Below are 24,178 nucleotides of genomic sequence, written 5' to 3'. Positions count from 1 at the left end.
AGGAATGTGATAGTGATATGTTTGCATATTGAACACTACTAATAGAATGGCACGAGCATCGTATATTGTACTCGGCGTGCCGAGATAGAACCGAGGCCTGCACTCAAGTACGACGCAGTCTATCTCTGTCGATCAGCTTGTCATTGCGCCTTAAGATATCCCGAGGTAACCGATATGTACGTGATGCGACACAGTTATAGACGGCGTTTAGCGGAGTAATAATCCGTGGCCAGCATGGCAAATTCCGTGCGCTGGCTCATTCCATGGCTCTTTTGTGTGGAGGTCATCCACTTCATCATTGAACTGCGACGATCTGCGTTGTTTCACAACTCAGCGCCCTGCAACAGAAACTCATATTTTGACGGCGGACTCTGGGACTGTTTTCGGCGACAACGGAGTGTTAGAGCAGAGTCATTTGAGGGACAATATTCCAGTACAGAGTACAGAATACTGAGGTAGCAAGGTTGAATAGTGCTGGAGATCAAAATAAAGGAGCAATAAGGGGGACATACCCTAGCCCAATTAGGAAGTGATGCGAGCGATCATGTCGATCAACCACGTTCTTCCCTTTCCTTTCCACCGAGGTCCTCTGTCCAGCATCTACGAATTGTTCAACAGATATAACCTACCGTTCTACTTGCAAGATATGTAGAATGTGTTGCAAAAATACACATTCACCCAACACCGTGCACTATGTCAATAAACAGACAACACCGCCAGGAGTGCCCCCGGATCATCCAGCATGCATCATTAACATTATTAGAATGATGACACTACGCCAATGCCACCCCACCCTGCATTAATTTCTTTGGGAAAAGGACATCTACAGCCAGTGAAAGCACCGCAGACTTGCCACCCAAGTGGGTCCTATGGACGGACACAGAGGCCCGTTCTCACCTTCCATACCCAACAAGGGAACTTAAAAAGATAGCTCGGATTTACCATGATCGACTCGGCCGCGACATGTCTATCTTTCCTCCATTCTGGGAGCCCCTCGCCTAAAAACATTCAAACTTCGCTCCACGGGGATCCATATGTGCTGCCCATGGTGGAGACTCGGCCACCATTTCCCACGCTAAAGCCTTTCCTAGAAGTTTTCTCTGTGGGTGTAGGCCTTCAGACCACATGGCATATCCCGGACCCATCGCTTCGGTGTGCCAAGGCCTCCCAGCAACCTGGATGGGAGCATGGGATCATCGCCTAGTGCTGCGCTATTGAGCAGACTATTCAAAATCTATGGGTGTTTCCCGCGAACAGACTACCGAGACTGGGTCGTACCATGCATGAAATAGTTCTCCGCAGTTTGCGCAGACATTGATCGACATTGAGATCATGTTCAAATGAATTTGTCCCCGCTCCCTGTCTCCGAGAAGGATTGTTTTCTACTCTGATATCACACTCTCTTTCCTGGCACTCTCAACCCCAAGTTCAATGCAGTGAACTGCATCGATTAGAGGTCATTGTGAAACCGCTATACTGGACATGATCGATTGAAACATCTGCACATCATAATACACGTTCATTCTACAACTACTCTCGCTACATTTGGTTCTTGACTTCAATATTCAATATGCACGATTTAATTCACACATTGTTTTCTCGAGATGATGATAATGGAGCCTCTCACGGTCGACGGGCATTGGTCGTGACGGCAGTACTGACCGCTATCTCCACTGTTATCGTCGCAATGCGGTTCTATGCGCGACTTGGATTGATGAAAATCACCGGCCGTGAAGATTGGGCTATTCTGATCTCTTTGGTATGCTTTTCGAATAGCTACAATTCGAGCTACATGGTCGGCTTGCTAATAAAGCATATGTGCAGATATTTTCCCTTGTCTACCTCGCACTCGTCGCTGCCCGTAAGTTCACGATGCACCAGTGAATTCAAGAACCACCCCATTAATATGAATGACAGAACTACATTATAAGATGGGCGTCCACTCGTCGCTGCTTTCTAGTCATATCTTGCAGCAACAACTTAAGGTACGCTGTATTCTTTACTTAGCTTATATTTTATTGCAAACTAACCCGACTCTTTTCTCAGTGTTTGTGGGCTGCAATTCCCATGTACAACGCTAGCTTGGCATTCACCAAATTCTCCATTCTTTTCCAATATCTGCGCATCTTTCCCGGCAAACCTTTCCGCCTCGCCTGTTATTTCATGATGGCAGTCGTGGCTACCTACTCATCGTGGGCCATTGTGAGCGGCTTCGTGAATTGTGTCCCCGTGGCCAAATTTTGGAACAAAGACTTGCCAGGAAGCTGTCTCAACTTCGAGGCTGTCTGGTTCTTCAATGCTTCTATGAACATTACAACGGATATAGCGCTATTAATGTTACCCATGCCACTACTTTCCAAGCTACAGCTGCCCCGCACACAGAAGATCGCTCTAATGGGCGTCTTTGCCATGGGTATCTTGGTCGTGGTCACCAGTATTCTCCGCCTGTCAAGCTTGCGTGAAGTAGCAAAAAGCCCCGATACATCCTGTACATCATCTTGCCGATCTCTCCAATCTATTGATCAAAAGGCTAATCCACTAAACAGACAGCAACGTCGCAGCCGCCTACTGGACCGCTGCAGAATGCAACGTCGCCATCATGTGCTCCTGTCTCCCATTCTTGCGACCCATCATTAGCCGCATCTTCCCCAGGCTTCTCTCCGCAGGTAGCTCCAACCGCTATGCCGCCAACAAAGCGACAGTCACAAACCTGACGGGAACTCGCACTATGACACGTCATACTCAGTTATTCAGCCAGAATCATGATAAGGACTATGATATGTACTCGATCAATGTCTTAACTAAGCCTGGTGACCACTCCAGCCACAGTTCCCTCGGTGGTATCGAGGTTACCACCGAGATGAGCGTTATGCAGGAGGCAACTCCGACGATGAGTCCCAGTGAGCGTAGGCTGGTTATGGATGCTTGATGACGTTATTTTCTTTCGTTTTGATACATGTTCTTTATCTTTGTTCGGATATACACGCGAATTTTGCTTATTTTCTATGATTGCATTGGGACAGGATATTTTGGCGGAAACTTCTATTTTTCTTTTGTTTATGGGCTTGGGTCGGAATTTTGATATATATTTCTGGGAGATGAGTGGACCACTGTCAATTCTGTCTTTCTATTTTTTTTAACAATGTCACTACATAAGACTTTTACAGATCGAGAATACAATGACAAAATATACTACAGATGATACCAGGAAAAGGCCAGGCAGTGGATGAGCGCTTTATATTAAATTTTGTATCAACGACTAGAAGCTTCACCAGCAGTTGCTGATTACATCCCCAAAGAATTCACTCAAGCTGTGGGTACGACGATGGTCCTTCTCAATGTCTTTCAAATCGTTTGCTATGAACCAGGTCTTGATACCCTGAATGAATTCAGTAGTCGTTGTAAACTTTGATCTCTTGATATTGATGAAGCGAAGCATTGCTGCGCTAAGCGCTCCGTGCCCCTCGCCTCTCATCTGTTTCTTGCAAACATGCATAAAATCGTCCGCGCATGTGGTCCTTTTACCAGTCGACGTGACATTCTTAGCAATGTCGGGGTCTAAGTCCAACCCACAATGAAGCCAAGCTCTGATTTGCATACTGATCTTCATCCATTTGTCGGCATTCACGGAGTTTCGGTCTGGTTTATCGACTTGCTTGTTGATCAGGCGATGGAGGTTGTGACCCCGAAGGATCTTTGTGACGGTATCGAGTCAATTATCGAAGTCTTCTCTTTCTTTGAGCACTGGCTCAATCTTGTAAAGTACGAAGCTGCCCATGTCAGGCCAGCCTTCGCCCTGATCTCCTCCAATTGTCGACTGATCTGCGTCTTCGACGAGCGTCCAGTCTTTCCCTGTTGTTGCAATAGGGCCCCACAGCGGGGTTTGCGCCATTGTTGTAGGGTAACGACGTTGTTGTCGTAAGGTTCTTGTGGAGGAATGAAGGTATCAAGATATGATGGTGGGATCAAAGGCCCCAATAAATCTCTGTTTGTTGTAGGGTAAGAACCCTAAAAATATCTATCTGTGTGTGATTCTCGAGAATCAAGCACACGAGAATTGGAATGCGACAGCGAGATATGGTTCCCTCGCTGTAAATCGATCTCTGTAGAATGACTGGAGTCAAATCTATACGGCAGTGGGGCCTCGATTCTCGTCCAATGGGGTCATCGTATCAAGATCCTGGGTGCGACTCTCTCTGCGCAACCGAGTACACAATGATAAAAGTAAAGCCTCTGTAATTTAATTGATCGCAATGAATAGCGGGTCAAAAAAGATGCTCATAACCTGTTGGGACTACAGAGTAGGGCACGAAAGTCAGGAGGAAGAGAGTTGTGTTGGAGAGATGGAACCCCCGGGTTATCTACTCATCTGAGTGTTGATGTCTGATTCCTCAGATATCCACAACAACAGTCTTCAACACCAGCGAGCAGACCACGAACCACCACTCAAGCAACCACGCAAATGTGGGCATCCATCGCGAAGTCGGCGGGGTCATAATCAAAATGCTCAGCTTCATCATTGCTTTCATAATTGAGCCAAAAGAATCGTGCCCAACTAAGGGATAAGAGAAGCTCCTGACGATCACATTCGATTCCATCCTCGAAATCACTATGCGAAGGGTAGACATAGTCCCACTGATCACTCGCTCCATGTTTTATGTCTGCTCAGATGCTCTGCTCAGATGCTCTGTCGAAGTGATCCAAGGTTGGAATGTTTAGATATGCGTGTCATAGACTAGAGGTTGACTCGCCTATTCGAGCGCAATTCCGAGGAAGAATTCTGAGGATCAAGACAATTACTCGTATAGATCATTTTCACGATATATTGTCTGAAAAGAGCATTGAGGGGAGACAGGTCTCGAACTGGAGGCCATCATCCGGTAGATTCTGTATCTGGTTGGATGACACCTTGATATTACGATATTATTGGCGGGGAAGGAACTGGTTGCCGTGACGAAAGAGCTGGTCGTAGCTCTTAAGGACCTGATTTCGGAGAGATATATGTCGTGAGACCGACGAGATAGAATGGGACTCAGCGCTATAGTATAGTGGATTATATAACCTTGTTCAGCTAGGTATGAGGGGGTGGTGGTGAAGAAGGAGAAAGTCTCTGCTATACAATCTATGGAGTAACAGGGTATTTATACCATGCTGTCTAGCAAGCAATCACCAAACAATCGCTTAGTCTGTGAGCAAACAGATTAGCATCAATGGGATGGTCACACAAACCTAACGTGGGACCACCGACAACATGGGTTTTTATAGAGGGTCTTTGAACAAGGCAACGAGCCTGAAAGATCCAGGGGGACTAGGATGATAGTAGAAAAAAAGGGGTTCACAACCTCATGCACGTACTATTACGTGTCTAAAGAGGAAGCAAGGAAGCGATAGACAGAATGTAATGATAATGATCTACCTACTGCCGTGAAGGCCCCTAAATATCTTTATAGGAATAATGTAATAAAGGCATGAAAGGAGCTCAAAATGCACGTAAGCAAGCAAAGCGTCAATGCACATGCAACAACAATTTGTATAAGATTGGGCTGAAGTAGTGTAATGAAATGGTGCTGGTCCATGTGGATCAATTACGAATATGCGCTATTGGCCCTGAATGCGGGAATATTATATATCAAATGGAGGTAACATCCAAGCCCTGATCTAAGACATCTATAAATAAAACAATCTAGTAAATAAATCAAGTAACGTGCTCCTTCTCCTCCTCCTTAGGAATCCTGACCCAAATAATCGTGACCAACGCAGCAAGCAACTGCGCTGCAAGCGCAAACCACCAAATAGCATGCAAACCCTCAAGACCAATTTCCCCATCCGGGCCCCGACTAACACGGGTACCAATAGCATCAGCAACACTGGTCATAATCGCCGATGAAAGATTCTGATTCGTAACCAACAAAGCACCCGCACTCCCCTGATACGAGCGTTCAACATTACTAGTAATGAAGATGGATGCCGCGGCAAAAGCAAGATCAGGCCCGAACGTGACCAACGAGATACCCGGGAAGGAAAGCGCCCAGTAACTGGTGTTTGCAGTCTGCGGCAGGAAAAACGCGGGTCCAAGCGTGAAGGCAAACATAGAAACCGCGTAAATATAATGACCCGGAACGAGGTGCAGTGTGCGAGCGACGATCAACGTCGCCAGGACACCGACTAGCGCGTTGGGGATATGATACAGAGCGACAGCAATGGGGGTAGCGTGTTGGATACGCAGCCAGAACTGGATTGCGTAAAACTGCCAGCAGCCGAAGTAAGACCCGAAACCAAGGAAGTACGCGATCATCAACGGAGTGAAGCCCGGTGTGCGCCAGAGACGGTTAGGGATGAGAGGACGGACTGCGTTCCGCTCTGCGAAGAAGAGCCCGACGAATAGCACGGCGCTAACGATGATCAAAACGTATGTGTAAGGGGACCAAGAAGCGACGGGACCCTGCGTTAACCCGAACAGGAGACACACGCAACCGCCGGCAGCGCAGAAACCGCCGATATAGTCGAATTGCTTGATTGACGGGGCTTCCTTTCCGGAGACATCGGCGATGGGTTTGAGAGGTGGAATAGCGAACCAAGCAGCCGCACACAACAGCACACAGATAATGGCGTTCGAGCCGAAGATCCATGGGAGGTGTTGGTACAATGCTCCACCTTGCAGTGCGCCGAGAGAGAACCCGAATGGAGCGGTAGCTGCCATTGCCGAGAACACACGGTTCTTGCGTACACCAGGCGTATAGACGCGGCCGAGGATGCTCATACTTCCTGAGACGAGGACGCCGATGGCGAGACCCTGCATTGCGCGCATGACGAAAAAAAGGACGTAGCGGGATGGGTGGAGAGTAAATGCGCCGATAAAGTTCCACACGGCTAGCCAGGCGAATGCTCCGACCATGAGGAGTTTCGGTGGCATTAGGTCTGTTAGTGAGCCAGAAATGATTACTGAGAGGCCGTTTGCTGTGTTGAAGGCGCCAACGACCCAGGGGAGTTGGGTGTTTGTAATGCCGAGGGCTGTTTTGATTTGTTCTTGTGGGGCGAGCATGTCGCCTAGCAGGAAAGAGAAGAGCATTAGGCCTGCTGAGCAGACGAAGATTAGGATGAGCTCGGCTGTGAAGCTTGAGAGTTCGGGCGGGATGCCTTGTTTGGTGCGGGTTGGGGATCCTGATTCTTCGTCGCTGTCAGGATGAGATCGGGATACTGAGTCTGCATGTTTTCTGTTTTTCATTTTGCTTGTTGTATCGAGGGCATAACTCTCGTTGATTTCACGGCCGATGTTACTGATAGAGAGATCTTGGAGCGCGATTTTGTCCACGATTTTGATGTTGCCCATCAGTGGATCGGGAGTTTGTGCCCCGGTCGCTGGTGTTGAGTATGTCCTTGTGTAGGACATTGAAGACCGGCTTGATACTGGCGCTGAGTCTTCATAGCCTTCTGGAGAGGTAAGATCGAGATCTTGAGGCCCATTGTCGCGGTGGGAACCCGCATGCGGTTCAGACATTGTCAATTTGTGAGAGACACGATAGTTATAGCTTTCTATGGGTGTAATTTGAAGAGTAGAAGAAAAGAAAAAAATCTCTTAAGAAAGCCAAAAAACGGCTAAATTAGTGATAAGATGGAGTGGAGTTGAAGTTTCAATTTATCCACAAAAAATGTCAACTCTTTACTTCATCGATATCCAAGGCACCTCTGCATATAATCTACGCCATCGAGCTCATCTGAATCCCTTGCGGAAGCTTGCGTATACTCTTGAACGGTGGATCTAATTTTTCTTTTAAGAACGGGTATGTCTACTGTATCTAAGTGATTTCTTCCCAAGCATATAGTTATTCCTAGATTGAACCCCGAGATCTTCTTTAGAAAAAAAGAGAGGGAAGATAAGAAAGGCTCTCATTAATAAAGTACGGGAGAGCAGTAGATCAACACCCGAGATTATCTTGGAATGCTACTGGAGAATGAATTGCGAATTCAATGTACATCATTGTCCTTGATCGTCTTGATCGTCAGTGATTGACACGATAATTTGATGCCCAATCCATCTCTGAATTTTCCATCCAATCGGATGCGCGGCACGGAATCCGATTTCCGAGGCCGAAGGGGACGGGACCTTGCAGGCTAATCTTCGGGTATTTTCAGACAATTCCCGTTAGATTTCTGACCTGTCGATCTTCAGGGTCTCACTATGAACTGTGGATGTTCGACTAAGCTTTGATCGGGATCACCCTACATGCATACGACGTCATATCATGCAGGTCCTCTCCTTGCCGAGGTGGGTTTGGACCATGCAGTACGTACGAATTTTGAGATCTACAAAATTGTGCTAAAAACTGAAAATCCAAGTCATTGCTCTTTCATTCATGATGCTAAATTGAATATGCGGTCTTTATACACTTATTTGCCGAAGACCTTGAAGCGATCCTCAATAGGAGCGAAGGCCTTCTCTGTGGGCTCAGAGTTGGGAACACCAAAGACCAGCTGGGCGTCCAACTTCCATGAGGCGGGGATACCCCAGGTCTTGGCAACCTGCTCATCGATCAGGGGGCTGTAGTGCTGGAGGTTGGCACCGAAGCCTTCAGACTCAAGGGCAGTCCAGACTGGATGAACGTTAGTTTTAAATTACATGTTGATCAAAGTCCGAAGAAGAAAAGCACATACCAAGGAACTGAGACATAGCATTGGACTCCAGGGCGAAGGGATCGAACTTGTCGGCGTAGATGGCGAACTTCTCCTTGATACCAGCGAGCGACTCATAGTCGACGAAGAAAAGGACCTAGATTAATGGGTAAGCTGGTTGTTCGCTATTTTTGATGCTAGATATAGTCATATTAGGGAAAACGCACGGTCCCGTAAGCAGCGCGGAAAGCATTCAGCTTGGGCTTGGTGGAGTTATCGAACATCTCCTGAGAGACGTGGCCAGCAGCGACCAGACCCTCCATAATCTTAATGGCAATATCCCACACCTTCTGGTGCTCCTCCTTCAGCAGTAGGACAACACGGGAGGTCTGGGTATTGAAGGAGCTGGGAACGTGGAGGACGGAGTCCTGAACAATACGCTCAATGACATCGTCGGAGACGGGGCTCTCGCCCTTGAGATCGTAGTAAGTGCGGCGAGCCTTGACCAACTCGAAAAGAGTGGTAGTAGCGGGGTTCTTGAATTCGGCCATCGTGAGAGTGTTGAGAGGGAATAAGTAGGTGATTAGTTGCGGAGTGAAGTGGTATAGAGCAATTCCAAGGAGAAACAACAGGGTTTTATACATCTGAATTTCGACCCCATAAACGTGAGATTTTAGAAATCTTTTTCTATCTATTGATTTCTGTAGAGGGGAGTAATATCGCCACTTATAGCCAATCACAGTTTGAGTGCGGAATGGACGGTCTCCGCAGGCTCCGCTGTGTAAGCGCAGTGATTTGATGAGAGAATATTAATCAGCTTAGTTATTATTAGCATGGATTATCAATACGTTACCAAGCATTTTTATACAATCAATAGATATGTATAGTGCGGAATTTATTCCATATGCATAATGACAATGACATTCATTGGAAACCAATCAAATACCTAATTCTGTTCCTGGGAACCTATCTCACCATAGGTTCCAATTTTGATATGGTTACTATCCAAATGGCATATCCATTTTGATCAAAATAAATCCCCCTAATCCAGAGGCATCTCGCGTCTCACAAGTTTAAATCCAGAACATAGCGCCAGCCATAAATCCAATCAATGCCACGGGCGCAGCCTTCTTGATAGCATGGTTTTTCATCGCCAATGGGACGGTAACAGTGGCCCGAGCGCTCTGATTTTGTCTGCAGTCACACTCACAGTGACACGGAACAGAAGTAGCAAGAACAGTCACCGTCACTGTCGAGATATTCTTGCCACCCGGTGAAGTCCCATTTCCAAAATAGGTTGGAGCACCAGTTGTCATGGCCGTCGCATTCAAGAACACAAATGGGGGACCGGTTGCAGTCACAGTTCCATCAACGGAAGAGGCAGAGTTAACATCAGCTGTCGCGGTCGCAGGCGCAGTCAAACTTCCGTCAGTAGGTGAAACATCGGAAGTGGAAGAAGATTTGGCTTCAGTCGTGCTAGTGGGCGGGAAATCTCCGGTATCCGTTACGATCAAGGTTGCCGGGAAAATCCCGAGAGTGGAGTCGGCTCCAGTGGCTGGAACAAGCACTGTGGCCGAGTTGACAACATTACTTTGATGCGATGACTTGGTTTCAGTGCAGGATGCCCCTGTGGGTGTTGGAGAGCCCATGAGTGTGCAGCCTGAGGTAAAATCAAACTTGTAGCCGCTGGCAACCATGTCATATGCTATATCTACCGTCAATATAATGTCCTGTTTGGGGGGCTGCTATCCTCAAACTTACTGTTGGGTCCATAGATAACGGTCAGATCTGGATTAAATCTGTGGCAGTCTGGTTTGTCAGAGAGACAGTTGATTCCATACGTTGTTGTTGCATCTTTCTGCGTTGGTTGTTAGTGATGGAGCACAGGAAAAGCAGACATGATACAGACGGCGCCAATGGCCTTGCCTCCATAGCCCTGGAAGTAATCGGGTGCATCTGTGACCCACGGGATAGTCTGGCTTTTGTTAGATTCTTCAGTAGCGTAGTGGTTCTTTGTGGGAGGTAAACAAACAATTGTCGCGTCTTCGTGAGCAAGCCCGAGAGCAATCCAGCATAGTTGGATCACCAACGCAAAAAGATATCTGAATAACATAATGTAGATTATTGACGAGATGTCGAGATGCGTTTCTTGGAGATACTTGTCAACAGAAGAAATTTCTCGACGCGCGAGGTTTTTATTCGAAAGACCAGGCCGTCCGAAACAATGTGTAAACAATCGAGCAAGGCAAACAGAAAAAACAATAGACAATATAGACGGAATAATAGGAAAGAGCGAATCACATCTAGACGCCTGAACAGTAAGGCGAATATACTTCCTAACTAACTAACTAACTAGTTTGGTGTATAGTTACAGAGTTCTCGGAAAGAGCTCTTATTATTGCCGCCCATGCAACACAGCCCATTCCTGCTTCACTGAAATCCCAGAAGGTCCGTTCTGCTTTTGATTCATATCCCTCCTTTCTGCAGCTTCAAGGGATTTCTTACCCCTACAGCATATCTTTCTCGTATCTGTGAACTTTTCAACTGCGACGCCAACCTCATGCTTGGGCCCAATCGGCCGCAAACACAGCTCACTCGAGTCATCCTGCAGGGGCTGAAACTCGCTATCGCCAGTGGACCCAGATCTTCTAGACGGGGCCGAAGATTTATTAGATGGGCGAGCTGTCAATTCGGGTGTGTATGTTGAGCGCCCCAGGAGGGGGCGCATCATAGGGACGGAAGCGAGGATGACAGCAAGACAGGGCTCCAGGCCACTGAAGATGTTGGCACGGGGAATTGAGTAGGTGATGTCGGTGAAGTCCATTGTGGAGAGTATGGAGATACGAAGAATGCTGATGATGCATGTGCTATATTTCAGGGTTAGCAAAGACCATCTCGCGATTCTTTCATGGGTGACGGTGCAAATCTTACACTGCTCCCAGCCCGAAAATAGTGATGAATGTCACTTTCTTATAGCTAGCCATTTGCAGATTATACAGCAGCGGCATAGGTGTGACCAGCACAACAACATCGGTAACAAGATTTATAACTCCCGTCACCGTGAATGAGGTCACCTGGTCTCCGCATGATCCCCCGGGAATAGTTTGGTCCCAGTTAAAGGCAAAGGGCCGACAGATCAGACAGCCCGCCAGTATTGTCCCAATAGTCCACGCTATGATCACACCGATTGTTGTCCAGGAAATTCGCACAACCCAAGTGACGGGGAAGATGCGAAGATATAGCAACAAGATGGAGACTTTTGTACAGCTCAGACTGAGAACCCAGAGAAATTGCAATGGGATGATCAATTTGAGAAGTTTGGTGATAGGCTCGAGTCCATATTCGCCTGCAATTGTAGTGACATGGTCATAACCGATGCCCGCTTGTATCACGCCGGTGATGCTAATAGACTGGAGGCCGACGGCGAATATCTGGATCGATTAGCATAGTTGATCTTATTTGACTTGGGTAAATACTCACAGCGGCGGCAATTATGAAATAATCACTCGGAATCCATTTTTTATGCGCAATCTGGTGAGCTAGCAGTCGCAGACATACTGCGATCACGGCGAGGATAGAGAAGGCGATAGCCACACCTAACACCTGCCTTTGGGCCGGCGTCTCTATAGGAAATGTCACAACCATCTCCCATTCTTGCAGACAGAAATGAATTGCTAAAGCAAGATAAAGTGAAGAGTAATAAATACGTAATTTGACACCCAACTAGCAGGGATCTCAAACTTAGCCCGGGGATTTGAATCCTCGGCCCGCCCAGGGGTATTCCTATTTAGTTCGGGCTATTTTGGCATCAGAAAATGTACGGGAATAAGGAAATAAACCATAGTATGAAATAGTAGCCTGATAAATTGGTCTTCATCATCAAGCAGTTTAGATTAACGGGGAGGCTGAACTAAACATATCCAAATTAACAATAACCTGACCGTTAATGAAAAACAAATGCATTGTTCGGCATTTGAAAGCTCAACGTTTCCTCATTGGCAACATCCTCATTGGTGCGCCAAATGCCGCTTATGCACCAAGAAGGAGTCGATTTATAGTCCGTCGTTTTTTTTAGCGTGTTTTGGCCCTTGCAGGAAAGTCTAGCACAAGAAATACACCTTGGCACCATAACCGAGTTGTGCATATGGACGTAAATCCCAGTTCAAATATCCTCTGCTCCCCGCATTTCTATAGCCGATATGGCTTCCACTCCTGTCGCCGTCGCGGTCGCATTAGGCCTGTTGACACTGTTCTACATTCTCAAGAGACAAAAGGGAGATGGAGAGAAACCCCTCCTCAAGCTTCCCCTAATCGGCGACCTCCATAGCTCCCCCATTGACAAACCACTTGTAAACTGGGACGCATGGACAAAGGAAAATGGCCCGATTGCAGTACCCAAACTCTTTGGGCTCATTCCCATTGTGGTGTTGAATTCCTACGAGGCTGTGACTGAGTTGTTCAGCCGGCGCAGCCAATGGTACAGCAACCGTCCGCCCTCCGTCAGCATGGAGATGATTACAGGAGCTGGGCCTGGACAGTCCAAGTTCACTCTGATGCACGACTACGACGATCACCTCAAGTTCCACCACCGCATTTTGGCCCCCAGTCTGGGCGCTCTCGGCGCCCCACAGTACCACCCCTTAATGGAGCTCGAATCCAAACAGTTATTATTTGATCTTTCAAAGGCCGCCCGGCAGTTTCCCGACGGAATCAGCACAGATACCGTCTATCAGCTGCTTGAGCGCACTCAATCCAGTGTCATACTTGCTCTGCATTATGGCCTGCGTATTCCAACCTTTGAAGATCATAACTTACATGAGATCATCGATGTTCAGACCAAAGTAACCTACCTTGCTGCGAACCCCGGTCTTCCAGATATTATCCCGCCTTTGCGTCATCTGCCGAAGTTCTTGTCGCCATGGAGGCGAGCGGCTGATAAGCTGTACACCGCGCAGGTGGACCTGTATATGCGCCTCTTCCGGCACGGGAGGGACTCGGCAGGCTGGAACTCCACCAAGCAGGCCATCGCCACAGCGAAGAAGTACTCTGACGATGGTGTTCCGGATCTCGACCTCGCTTTCACCCTTGCAACATCCATCCAGGGAGGTATGGAGACTTCGCCGCGGCAGATGTTGTGGCTATTCATTGCCGCGCTGCACCAACCGACCTTCATGGCGCGGGCGCATGCCCTGCTCGACGAGGTCGTCGGGCGTGGCCGTCTCCCCAATTTCTCTGACCGTTCGGCGCTGGCTTTCATCGATGCGATTATGCATGAAATTTTCCGTTGGCGGCCTATTTCACCGGGATCGATTCCTCGTAGGGCGGATCGGGACGACGAGTTCGGTGGTGTGAAGATCAAGAAGGGTGTCACTCTCATGGCAAACGCGTGGGCTATCGGTCGAGACGAGAAGGTCTTTGATCCCGCGCTGGGGGACACTCATGATTTCGTGCCTGAACGGTGGCTCCGGCGTGATGATAGCGGAGAGGAAAGTCTGCGAACGGACCTTCCATTGCCGGTGTTTGGGCAGGGTCGCCGCATCTGCCAAGGAAAGAGGGTCGCTACGGATGGCTCTTTCTTGCAGGTTGCTTGTCTGTTGTGGGCGTTTGATATTGAGCTTGTTGATGGGGAAGAGGTGGATCCGTGGGCGATGGTCGTGACAGGTTTCATGACAGCGCCGAAGGATGTCAAATTTAAGCTCCGGCCCAGGGGTGACTGGGTAGTCGATGTTATTAACAAAGAGTGGGAGACGGCGGAGAAAAGCCTTGGAAAGGTGATGGGAACCAATGTCGATGTTGAATAGATGATAGGATGCCGAATGAATGTTTCATGTTACGATTATATATATACCAACTCGCCCGCAGTACCCCATATAGGATTACGTGAAAAATTTGCCAAGGTAAGGGAACTGCTACAGGTTGGAAACTCAGATATCCTTGATATTGGTGCCATCCATTGCGATGTACTCAAACTAGAGAAATGAGAGCCTAGCTGCCACCGTTTTACTTCGGACTTGGTACACGGTAATCTTAGGGAATTCCTCAATCGAAGTACGTACACGTCAAATATCGCAATTTGCAGCATCACTCTGAGGGAAATTACTTGAGGCTATATATATGAATAGAACATTCGAGAGAACTGCCAGAGGATGCCATTCATGCCTCCATGTGCGATCTAATTCCTACATTAATCCTTCCTTTATTCTGAGCTAGACGCGAGCGATGGGAAGAGCTAACAGTTAATAGTCATGAAGGGGATCAAAGACTACTCAGCGTAGAAGTACGGATTGGACAAAAGGAACAGTGATTAGATGAATATACGGTACTAAATTTGTCTTCTTCGAATCTGTTTCGGATTCCTCTACTACAAGATGGGTCTCTATATCAAGTTATGCTTCCAACCTATGTATTAGGCTATGGAAGACCCAAAGCACTTGAATTGTATGCAGGTAGCACACGTGGTTGACCTATCCATGAGGGCCTATTGTTGCTTTCTTCATGGCAAAATTTGATTCTCATGTCGAGTAATGCAGGCTTCCGCGAAACCAACATCCTCGCTCTTACATAAAGTGCCATATGACTCGTGTAATAGAAAGGAGTACCTATAGCCAGCACTGCACTGAGTCAGTTAGTGCCAGATTTGAGACTCAGCACCGCTTTTCAATTAATCTATCCAAGACTAGCACGAAGCTCCTCGTGTAGACCTTTTTTCCAGTGTAGAATTGGTAGTATAAAATATATTACCAATGGCCTCTCAGCCTTTATTCTCTGAAGTGAGCAATAATCAATAGTCATCCAACAACAACAGTACTAGATACACATCAAATCTCACAGCCTTTACTCGACAAGCTTGCCAAATCATGAGTTGGCAAAAGTTTTAGACAGTTTATATTGCAGCTAAATGAATTGTCTCGTCTAGCCACCAAACTCCACTTTGATTGGCGGGTATCGCATCCCCCGGGGGCAGTCCCCACCTACTTTCGGGGCCAAAAGACGGTGCGTGCCGGTATATGCCCACTAATGCTTCTAGTGTATTATCTAGTGTATCTTTTAGTGGAGTTTGTTCGGTCTACTTCTGGCCGACGATCCAACAATATGAGGTCTTGGTTACAGTACCGAACACCCGGTGGCATTAGCTGAATTGTCGGAACTTATAATGGTAGGAAATGCCCCGGAAATCTTACTCCAGACGGTAGCAAAAAGTCCAAGTGAGTCTTCACACATTACTCCACCATGCATATCACTCCCACTGTTGCAGCCCTCTGCATCGGTGCTTTATCGAAAGCTGCTCATGCGACTACATCCCAGAATTGTGTCAGTTATTCCAAATGATTATAAAGAATACAAGCAAATCAGCTGACCAAGTATGAATCGAATAGTGCGAAGCTTTGGAAGCCACTACCCTGAAGAGCCAGGTCGCCTACCCAAACAGCGATGCGTACAAGACCTCGATCGGCTCGTACTGGGCCGAGAACGTTCAGCTCGAGCCGACCTGTGTTTTGCAGCCCCGCACTGCGAAAGAGGTTTCTCTCGCCGTTTCCACACTCGTTGCCGCTGATGGCGGATCTTGCAAGTTTGCCGTTCGCGGTGGTGGCCACACTACCTGGGCGGGAGCGAGCAATATCGCCGATGGCGTGACAATTGATCTGTCATTGATGGACACCACCACTTACAACGAAAAAGCTGGCATTGCTTCTATTCTGCCTGGATCTCGCTGGGGAGGTGTCTACAAGACTTTGGCAAAATACAATGTGACGGTGCCCGGTGGCCGCTCTAATGTTGTGGGTGTTGCTGGATTTTTGCTCGGCGGTACGATACAATTAGACAAGTTGTATTGGAAAGTGACTGACAAAGCCCTTTACTACAGGTGGTAATACTTTCCACACTTCACGTGTTGGATTTGCTTGTGACAACGTCGAGAACTACGAGATTGTTTTGGCTGATGGAACCATCATTGAAGCTAACAGGGATTCTCACGCGGATCTCTTCAAAGCTCTGAAGGGTGGATCCGGTAACTTCGGAATCGTCACCAGGTATGACATGAAGGTCATCGAAGGCGACAAGCTTTGGGGTGGACTTGTCACATACGACAATAGTACTAGCTTGGAGCATCTCGAGGCTGGCCACGAGTTCATCAAAAATCAAGAAAAAGACCACTACGCTTCTTGGATTGGTATGTGGGAGTACTTGTCTCTGACCGACCAGAATATGGTTGCCAACGCCCTGGAGTATACCACTCCGGTGGCTTACCCCCGGCCTTTGACAGCTTTACCTCTATTGCCAATACCAGCAGCTCGATGCGTATTACCAACCTTTGGAACCTTACCGAGGAGATAGTTCAGGCATATGGCTACCGGTACGTTGCTCCTAACTGTTCCACTACAAGATGAACCACTGACCTATTACAGCGACATTTTCGTCACTGCTACCTTTGTGAACAACCTCGATGTGATGAAGAAAACTATCGATATTCACAACAGAATGATTGAGGAGGCCAGGGGAAAGGCCAAGGGCAAGGACTACACCATGTTCACCATGATCCAGCCTTGGCCCAAATTGTTCACTGAGCACAGCATTAAGAAAGGTGGTAATATGCTAGGCCTTGACCGTTTCGATGAGAACTTGTTCCGTAAGTCTCCCTCTGATATATTTTGTTTCCACTGTCTAACACTTTGACGCAGAGGTCCTGGTTGACTACTCGTGGAAGAATGAGGCTGATGATGCCTTGTTCAACGGACTGGCCAATAGTGCTCTTGAGGAGTTGGTCAACTACTCGAAGTCAATTGGAGCTGACAATGAGTTCATTTACCTGAACTACGCCAACAGCAACCAAGATCCTCTGTCTAACTACGGCCGCGAGAATGTGGAGTACATGCGTACCGTCGCTAAGAAGTACGACCAGACCGGTGTTTTTCAAACCCAGGTGCCTGGCGGATTCAAGATCAGCGCTGTGGGCCAGTGAAGGAGGGGATATAAACTTAGAGGCAAGTCGGGTCATTCGAGATAATTTTGTCGATCTTGTACATTATAAACTTAAGGCATGCAATGTACAACATACGATACAGTATACCGCGTAATATCTTCGTAAATGCATACCTGACTGGCACCTCGGCTAGACGCCTCTCACTATGAATTGGAGAACCATTAAATGGGCCCACATCCCGTGTGTTCACTTTAATCCCTGCCTAGCTTTCACATATGTGGTAGTCTATTATGTTGATCCTGCCAAGCCTGGCTAAAAGAAGGGCCATGCGGAGTAGGCCGCCTAAAATATAGAGATCCGAAATTGATATGCGGAGTTTATTCCGAACTAGGAAGCGGTTGTGTAGATCCACAAGCGGGTGGCATACGATCTCATCGTATCGTGCCGGCTGGAACTTTACGATCGGGGCCCCCGGGTCACGGTTAATCTATGGTGTTTCATGAAATACGCAAAGGAGTTAAATACAATTAGCAAAAGGTGGATATTCCCCCGGAACCAATGACAGCGGGGCTATCCGAATGCCCGTATGGAATGCTATGCACTATTAACAAATGAACAATGCAATTCTTGTCGCCCCCAAAACGAGCCCGGCATATTGCATTTGAAAGATAGCTTGTTTCAGGAGAATGGCTGCTTTGGCTACAACTCACGCTAGATGAACAATCTCTGTCCCTTTTGCCGTCCATGAAATCTGGTGCTGGTTGAGATCTCACTGCATCATTGATTTCAGAATGCCTCGTCATGTTGGGGTAGTTGATCCTCCGCCGGGAGTCATAGCCGACTTCGATTACTCGAATCCATGGCTTTACAAGGTCAACATGACCCTGATCGGCGTCGGATTGGTCTTAAGCTTTTTATTGCTCGTCCTTCGGATATATACCAAAACGAAAATATTGCGCAAGTTCGGATGGGAAGATGGTAGGAGACGTTCTCGGGAAATGAATAACTATGGGAGAGATTTACTAACGCGGTCGAAACAGCATTTATTGTGCTCGCCTGGGTAAGACTCGACTTGATATCACTGCAATCTTTACTTACACATATGAGCGTACAGATATTTTCCCTTGGCACACAAGTAGTTTCCATTTGTGTGTGCCGGTCATTGAGGATTGGTGATGCTATTTTAGACTTTTGCTGACAGCGATTCTCATCAGATGGATACCTATATAGCGGTGTTGGGGTTCATATGTGGAATGTCACCGAGGAGATGTTTGCGACATACCAGAAGGTATACGACGATTGCCCATGAATTCCAGTCAAAAGATGCAGGAGCTAATCTTCCTCCCAGGTCATCCTCGCTGCCGCCGTCGTATACGTCCCCGCGCTCGCCTTTGCGAAAATGAGTCTCATCTTCCTCTACCGTCGAATCATGGAAAAGCAGGAGGCTTACAACTGGGCACTGAACATTATATCTGCTATCGTATGTGGTTACAGCCTTGCCCTTGTATTTGCATTGATCTTCGCATGCAATCCCATTGCGATGAGCTGGGATTTGAGCATCACAGAGGGGACTTGCATCAGTCGCCAAGGGTTGTATATCGCAACGGCCGTGACAAACATCGTCACCGATTTAGCATTGATCTTACTCCCAATCCCTCTGGTTGTTGGACTTCAGATGCCAGGAATCCAAAAGTGCTATCTGATCGTCGTCTTCGGTGTTGGTTGCGCGTAAGTTTTTCACCATGTTGCACTCACACCCCCTCCAGCCGCTGACCATTCTTTAGAACCGTCGTGACCAGCATACTCCGTCTAGCAACATTAGTTCCCTTCCTTACTGCCTCGGATGTCACCTACGAGTTGGCCTGGCCACAGCTCTGGATGTATGTGCAATCCCCGACTTCAGCGGTATGAAGTGCTTTGGACTAACAAAAACACCTTTCTCCAGTAACGTGGAAGCAAATCTTATCATTATCTGTCCTTGTCTGCCGTCACTACGGCAATTTTTGAGACATCACGCCCCAGGATGGTTAGGCGAGGCAGGCAGCAATGCACGTCGCTACTTCACGCATTCGGGCAGTGCTTCTCGCAACCGATTCAAGTCATCGGGGTCTCGTCAACCGGATGAGATCGCACTCACAGAAAACGGCGGCAGTCTCGATAGCCGCTCCCGTATTGTCAAAGAAGTCGCATGGAATGTGACGGAGGAGCGGTTGGATGAAGACTCCGATGGTCATGTCAAGGGAAAGCCTGCCAATTCCTTTGGATATCAATCTTGAGGGGTTTCATGGATTTCAAATTGTCCAGGCCGCTCACTTGGCGTGCCTCAGGTATCAAAAGGGCACATGAATACCCTGTACACTAATTCATGGGTGGGGCTGCTTTTTATGGTCGTTGTCGGGTGATCGGCGTGGATGGGACGGTGTTTTGATGTTAATATTAATGGGGTCATTCTTTGGTGTAAAAAAGCCAGGGAATGAAAAAAGTGCATATATCAATTTATTCTGCGAGGCCAGGAGTCGAACGCATGACTTGAAAAGTTGGGGTTTCCTCCTATTGTCGTTCCTTCCTAAAATGGCTGTCTGAATAGCTTCATTTTTTGAATTTATATGGAGGTACCCGAGGGTCAAAATAATTTTCAACCCCCACCATCGTATATTCAGATTGGTTTGAAACTTGCCAGAGGATATTCTGACTATCTCTAGATTCTCTTTCTCAAGTTTGAAAGCATCACGATGCCGGGAAGGCAGGAAAATTGACGTTTGAATATTGGCAAGTGACATCTCTTCTAAATTTTGATCCTATTTCAACAAGACAAGAACTAATATTTCAACCAGCCCCCCCAGTGGCCCAGCGGTATTATGGCCGGGGCATCCCACACCAGGATGTCGCAACGGGTTTTACTTGCTCCCCACTGTCGGTCGGACTCCTATGCACCAAAGCTCTCCCGAAGCACTACGCTAGGTAAGCCCCCCGCGGACTGCCACACGCGGCGACCCCGTTAGTTAAGGGGGAGACCGTAGTTAGTACGGTGGGTGGAGGTGTATAGGGGAATGGCCGGAGGAGAGGACCATGTATATCGAATGACCATATTCTGTACATACCCTCCTGAGGTCCAGGAACGGTCTGGATTTATGGGGACTTTTTTTGCTTCAACTTTCTACTTAACCTTTCCTTCCCTAGTGATGCTATTTAGCTTGCTTTTTTCTCTCATTCATGTTCCCTCTTGACGCTATCTACCATTTTGGCTTCATGCTTTCTTTCTCCCACGATTCCATCCGTGGCGCTGTTTACCTTCTTTCCCATCTTGGTGCACATCCCATCCTTATCCAACATCGTTTATTTCCTTCCCTCCTAGTACCCTTTCCATCTTGATACCAATCCTATCTCTTCGCCACCCAAATGGAGATTTGTTCACCTCCATAGGTTTATCTTTCCCTTCTATGGTGATTGGACCTGATGCTTCTTTATATCCTTCCTTGCTGTACCAATTTTCCCTTTGGCCCTTGAGCACTGCTTGCTTCCGTTCCCATATTGTCTTGAAATGCTAACGCTCCATTTCTGGTCCAGCGCTCCATCCAACCACTGTCACCATTGCTCGCGTGCGCTTCTCGCTATCTGTCCCTTGAGCAAAGAGCACACGACATCTTTTGTTCTTCATCGCTGTGTGACATTTCCCTCAAGGAACTACGCCCCTCGAGTATACAGCGAGAAGTATGTCATTTGAATGATTGCGCACCAGTCAGATATCCAGCGAAAGAAAATACCAGACGCGGGCCAATATCTCTCGATTTCATGGCGGTTGTTTGAACATGGTGAGCCACTTCGACAACTCGGCATTGTTCTGCTGAAATGATTTCCACTGACGGACTCGGCGATATCATGATTGATGCGATATCGACAAATACATACTTGGACTTCAGCTTAGTCAATAGTTTGATTCCCACATAGCAGGGTCAACCGTGGCGGGAATTGAACAGTGCCTGGCGAAGGCGTGAGGGTAGGAAAACTTTCCTATTTTCAATCGCAATGTCCACACTATTACTCCGTGGACAAGCTACAGACGCACAAAGCAAGTCGAGCACAACAGAAGGTTGATATAAGTATCGCCAAATCCCCTTTTGGTCCGCTGAACTTTGACAGGGTACAAGAAATCGGTTAGCGGGATCTCGTTGCTACCCCGTAGCACCTCGAAAACCAAATGTTTCTCCTGGGACTGAAAGCTTTTTGATATGGCAGGGGCTCACTGGGTATCATCCATGCAGAGCAATCAACTTCGTATCCAAGAGTTGAAAATTTGCAGTTTTGATTGGAGGGCATCTTGATTCAGAGATTCCCCATGTCATGTACAACAGTCCCAAGCCCAAACTTGGTTACACGCAGCTGCGAGTAGTCAATCAATATGCGTCTCAGACTACTGGAATAGCTCTAGATCATACCACTTACCATCCATCTAGGTCAGATCCCACTGAGCAGCGGACACGACGGTGGGATTAGCGCAGATACGAGCGAACTCCAGATGACCGATAGATTGCTCGAGCATCTACTCCGTATGGTGTTCGAGTTTGAGGCACTCGGTGCTATTGATCATCTTTGGATCTTATACCATTGCAGGGAAATTGGCTGCTTTGTCTTGGTCTTGTGGCCTGTCACATGTCACAGTTAACGCGTTGTCCTAGTTAGGAAATATATATTGTACAACCCCTCCAAAAGAAACCGCTCAATCCCGATAGAGAGAAAGATTAAGATCAAGATATTGCCCTAGTTGCCATCGATTTTGCGAAGATGGTCAGGGATTATGTATGGAATAACCCAAATATATGTTTGCGATAATCTATGGCAGGCCAAAAGAGTGAACTATCTTGAGGCGAAATGGAGTAACTATTAAGGTGAAATATATGATACGTGCTCAAGCTATGACCCCACCATGACTCAGAATTCCCATTCACTTCCCAAATGTTCAGTAGACGTAACGGAAAGAAGGATTCTCCCTATCAGTGAGCCCAGCCCACTTGGTCTCATCGACCATGTTCTCATCAACGCTGCCCTTAGTCTGGTCTCTGCGACGGTTTTCCCACTTGTAATAGGCAAAGAGCACGACAGATAGTACAGCTGCTGCTGCCTGTGTTGCAAGAACAGCGATCTTGGCCGGTTTATACTCCGGTGCATCGCGTGCCTGGAATGTCTGAGGACCAATGATGTTTCCGACAGAGAAAGATCCAGCAACCAATGCGCTAGCAAATGCACGCTTGGTATGTCCGGCGCAGTTGGCCATGGTCCACTGGTATAGAATCGGAAGAGTAGCTACAATGGCGTTGACAAAGTAAATACCGATCAGGACACCCGCTTTGTTGGTTTTGGGTAGGAAGGAAAGCAAGGCCGCGCCGATGATTCCAGGAATTGTACAGAGTACATTCCATGCCCAGCGATTTGAAGTTTTCCTGATGCCGAAGCCCACGAGAAGTGTGAAAAAAATGCTAATGATGCCTCCCGGGGTATTGAGAAGGGCTGAGATCGGACCTGAGAAACCAAATCCAGCAATTAAAGTTGAAGAATATGTCGTCACCACGCCACTTGACACGGAGATCTATGCAATAGTGGTTAGTAAAACTGCAGGGGGTATTCGGAGCAAGGGATGAAAAATGGAATGTGAGACACACCAAAACTGTAATCACAGTCAGGATCCACAGCTGAACATCGAAGACAGCCTCTCGGATTTGTTTCAGGTTCAAAGTTGTGCTCCACACTCCGGTCTGGTTCTCACTGACGTGTTGGAGGAGAGCAACCTTTTCGCTATCAGATAGCCAGGGTGCCTTCATGGGTGTATCCGGGATGAAGAAAAATGTCAAAACGCCGACAACAGCTGTCACCAACCCAAGAACGAGGAACATAATCCGCCAGCCCTCCAGTGAGGCATTTTGCACATGCTGGAAACCGAAAGAGATGAGACCTCCAATGATCTGGGCCACACCAAGACCCATATACCACACAGTAAACCGAGGAGCTTGTTCACTTTTGGTGTAGTACTGGCTGCTAATGAGCATCAGGGATGGGCCTACTGTCGCTTCAAAGATGCCCAGGAAAATTCGTGCTACCAGCAAACTGCGATATCCTTGAGCGCCGGCGGAAGCGGCAGCCGCGACACCCCAGAGGAAAACATTTGCTCCGAGCCATTTGGCAGGCGGGGCTTTTTGTAGGCAATATACTGCACATTCACATTTAGCAGTGATGATGAAGGGAAATGCTGTAGAGGTAAATCAAAACACTCACCATTTGGTACCTCCGCGATCAAGTAGGCAATGAAGAACCATGTAGCGACGTTAGAAAAGTCATTTCCGACGAGTCCCAAGTGTTTTTTAATGCCCATAACAGCCGCATACTGCATACGCGCATGAATCCTCGCGTTAATGAAATGGCCCATGCGAGTGAGTTGGAAGTGAAGCTTACGTTCAGCATGACCTTGTCCAGGAACTGCAGTACATAGCAGCAGAACATATAAGGCATCAAATGTAGATCGATCTTACGGCGTAGAGCCCGCATATTGACTTCAGAGCCGGGCGCCACATTTGAATGCCCATTGAGATATACCACAGCATCATCAACTTGATCGGAGGGTTCTGCCACCACCTTGAGTTGTGATTGACCCATCGC

General features: G+C 47.6%; 9 protein-coding genes across 9 annotated transcripts; 4 read left to right on the top strand and 5 right to left on the bottom strand.

The window, feature by feature from the left end:
* Positions 1–1,087: 1,087 nt before the first annotated feature.
* Positions 1,088–1,325, bottom strand: N7517_011000 (uncharacterized protein; the record flags this gene model as incomplete). The annotated part of the gene is made up of 2 exons (XM_056728723.1): positions 1,088–1,223; positions 1,279–1,325. 2 exons carry the CDS (start codon positions 1,323–1,325, stop codon positions 1,088–1,090), a joined length of 183 nt encoding a protein of 60 aa, XP_056574538.1.
* A 245-nt stretch (positions 1,326–1,570) lies between these two features.
* On the top strand, positions 1,571–2,929 carry N7517_010999 (PTH11-like integral membrane protein; the record flags this gene model as incomplete). The annotated part of the gene is made up of 5 exons (XM_056728722.1): positions 1,571–1,759; positions 1,825–1,861; positions 1,918–1,985; positions 2,047–2,488; positions 2,547–2,929. 5 exons carry the CDS (start codon positions 1,571–1,573, stop codon positions 2,927–2,929), a joined length of 1,119 nt encoding a protein of 372 aa, XP_056574537.1.
* Positions 2,930–5,695: 2,766 nt separating this feature from the next.
* On the bottom strand, positions 5,696–7,498 carry N7517_010998 (Major facilitator superfamily domain general substrate transporter; the record flags this gene model as incomplete). Its single annotated transcript, XM_056728721.1, has 1 exon — positions 5,696–7,498. The coding sequence occupies one exon, from the start codon at positions 7,496–7,498 to the stop codon at positions 5,696–5,698; it is 1,803 nt and encodes a 600-aa protein (XP_056574536.1).
* An 890-nt stretch (positions 7,499–8,388) lies between these two features.
* N7517_010997 (nitroreductase family protein) lies at positions 8,389–9,161 on the bottom strand (the record flags this gene model as incomplete). Its single annotated transcript, XM_056728720.1, has 3 exons — positions 8,389–8,591; positions 8,653–8,767; positions 8,838–9,161. 3 exons carry the CDS (start codon positions 9,159–9,161, stop codon positions 8,389–8,391), a joined length of 642 nt encoding a protein of 213 aa, XP_056574535.1.
* Positions 9,162–9,683: 522 nt separating this feature from the next.
* N7517_010996 (uncharacterized protein) lies at positions 9,684–12,255 on the bottom strand (the record flags this gene model as incomplete). The annotated part of the gene is made up of 7 exons (XM_056728719.1): positions 9,684–9,794; positions 9,855–10,315; positions 10,372–10,468; positions 10,520–10,712; positions 11,025–11,477; positions 11,542–12,041; positions 12,091–12,255. The coding sequence occupies 7 exons, from the start codon at positions 12,253–12,255 to the stop codon at positions 9,684–9,686; spliced, it is 1,980 nt and encodes a 659-aa protein (XP_056574534.1).
* Positions 12,256–12,809: 554 nt separating this feature from the next.
* On the top strand, positions 12,810–14,411 carry N7517_010995 (cytochrome P450; the record flags this gene model as incomplete). The annotated part of the gene is made up of 1 exon (XM_056728718.1): positions 12,810–14,411. One exon carries the CDS (start codon positions 12,810–12,812, stop codon positions 14,409–14,411), a length of 1,602 nt encoding a protein of 533 aa, XP_056574533.1.
* Positions 14,412–15,840: 1,429 nt separating this feature from the next.
* Positions 15,841–17,569, top strand: N7517_010994 (FAD-binding oxidoreductase; the record flags this gene model as incomplete). The annotated part of the gene is made up of 6 exons (XM_056728717.1): positions 15,841–15,921; positions 15,987–16,416; positions 16,475–16,835; positions 16,898–16,963; positions 17,016–17,236; positions 17,289–17,569. 6 exons carry the CDS (start codon positions 15,841–15,843, stop codon positions 17,567–17,569), a joined length of 1,440 nt encoding a protein of 479 aa, XP_056574532.1.
* Positions 17,570–18,321: 752 nt separating this feature from the next.
* N7517_010993 (uncharacterized protein) lies at positions 18,322–19,806 on the top strand (the record flags this gene model as incomplete). Its single annotated transcript, XM_056728716.1, has 6 exons — positions 18,322–18,508; positions 18,571–18,590; positions 18,732–18,818; positions 18,879–19,258; positions 19,315–19,410; positions 19,476–19,806. 6 exons carry the CDS (start codon positions 18,322–18,324, stop codon positions 19,804–19,806), a joined length of 1,101 nt encoding a protein of 366 aa, XP_056574531.1.
* A 2,681-nt stretch (positions 19,807–22,487) lies between these two features.
* Positions 22,488–24,175, bottom strand: N7517_010992 (putative MFS transporter; the record flags this gene model as incomplete). The annotated part of the gene is made up of 4 exons (XM_056728715.1): positions 22,488–23,114; positions 23,188–23,732; positions 23,798–23,998; positions 24,052–24,175. 4 exons carry the CDS (start codon positions 24,173–24,175, stop codon positions 22,488–22,490), a joined length of 1,497 nt encoding a protein of 498 aa, XP_056574530.1.
* Between the last annotated feature and the right edge of the window lie 3 nt (positions 24,176–24,178).

This window comes from Penicillium concentricum (genome assembly GCF_028827145.1).
Source record: "Penicillium concentricum strain IBT 3081 chromosome Unknown utg000006l_segment0_segment0, whole genome shotgun sequence".
Lineage (NCBI taxonomy): Eukaryota > Fungi > Ascomycota > Eurotiomycetes > Eurotiales > Aspergillaceae > Penicillium > Penicillium concentricum.
Note: the sequence above shows the minus strand (reverse complement) of the source record. Positions and strands in the feature narration are given on the sequence as shown.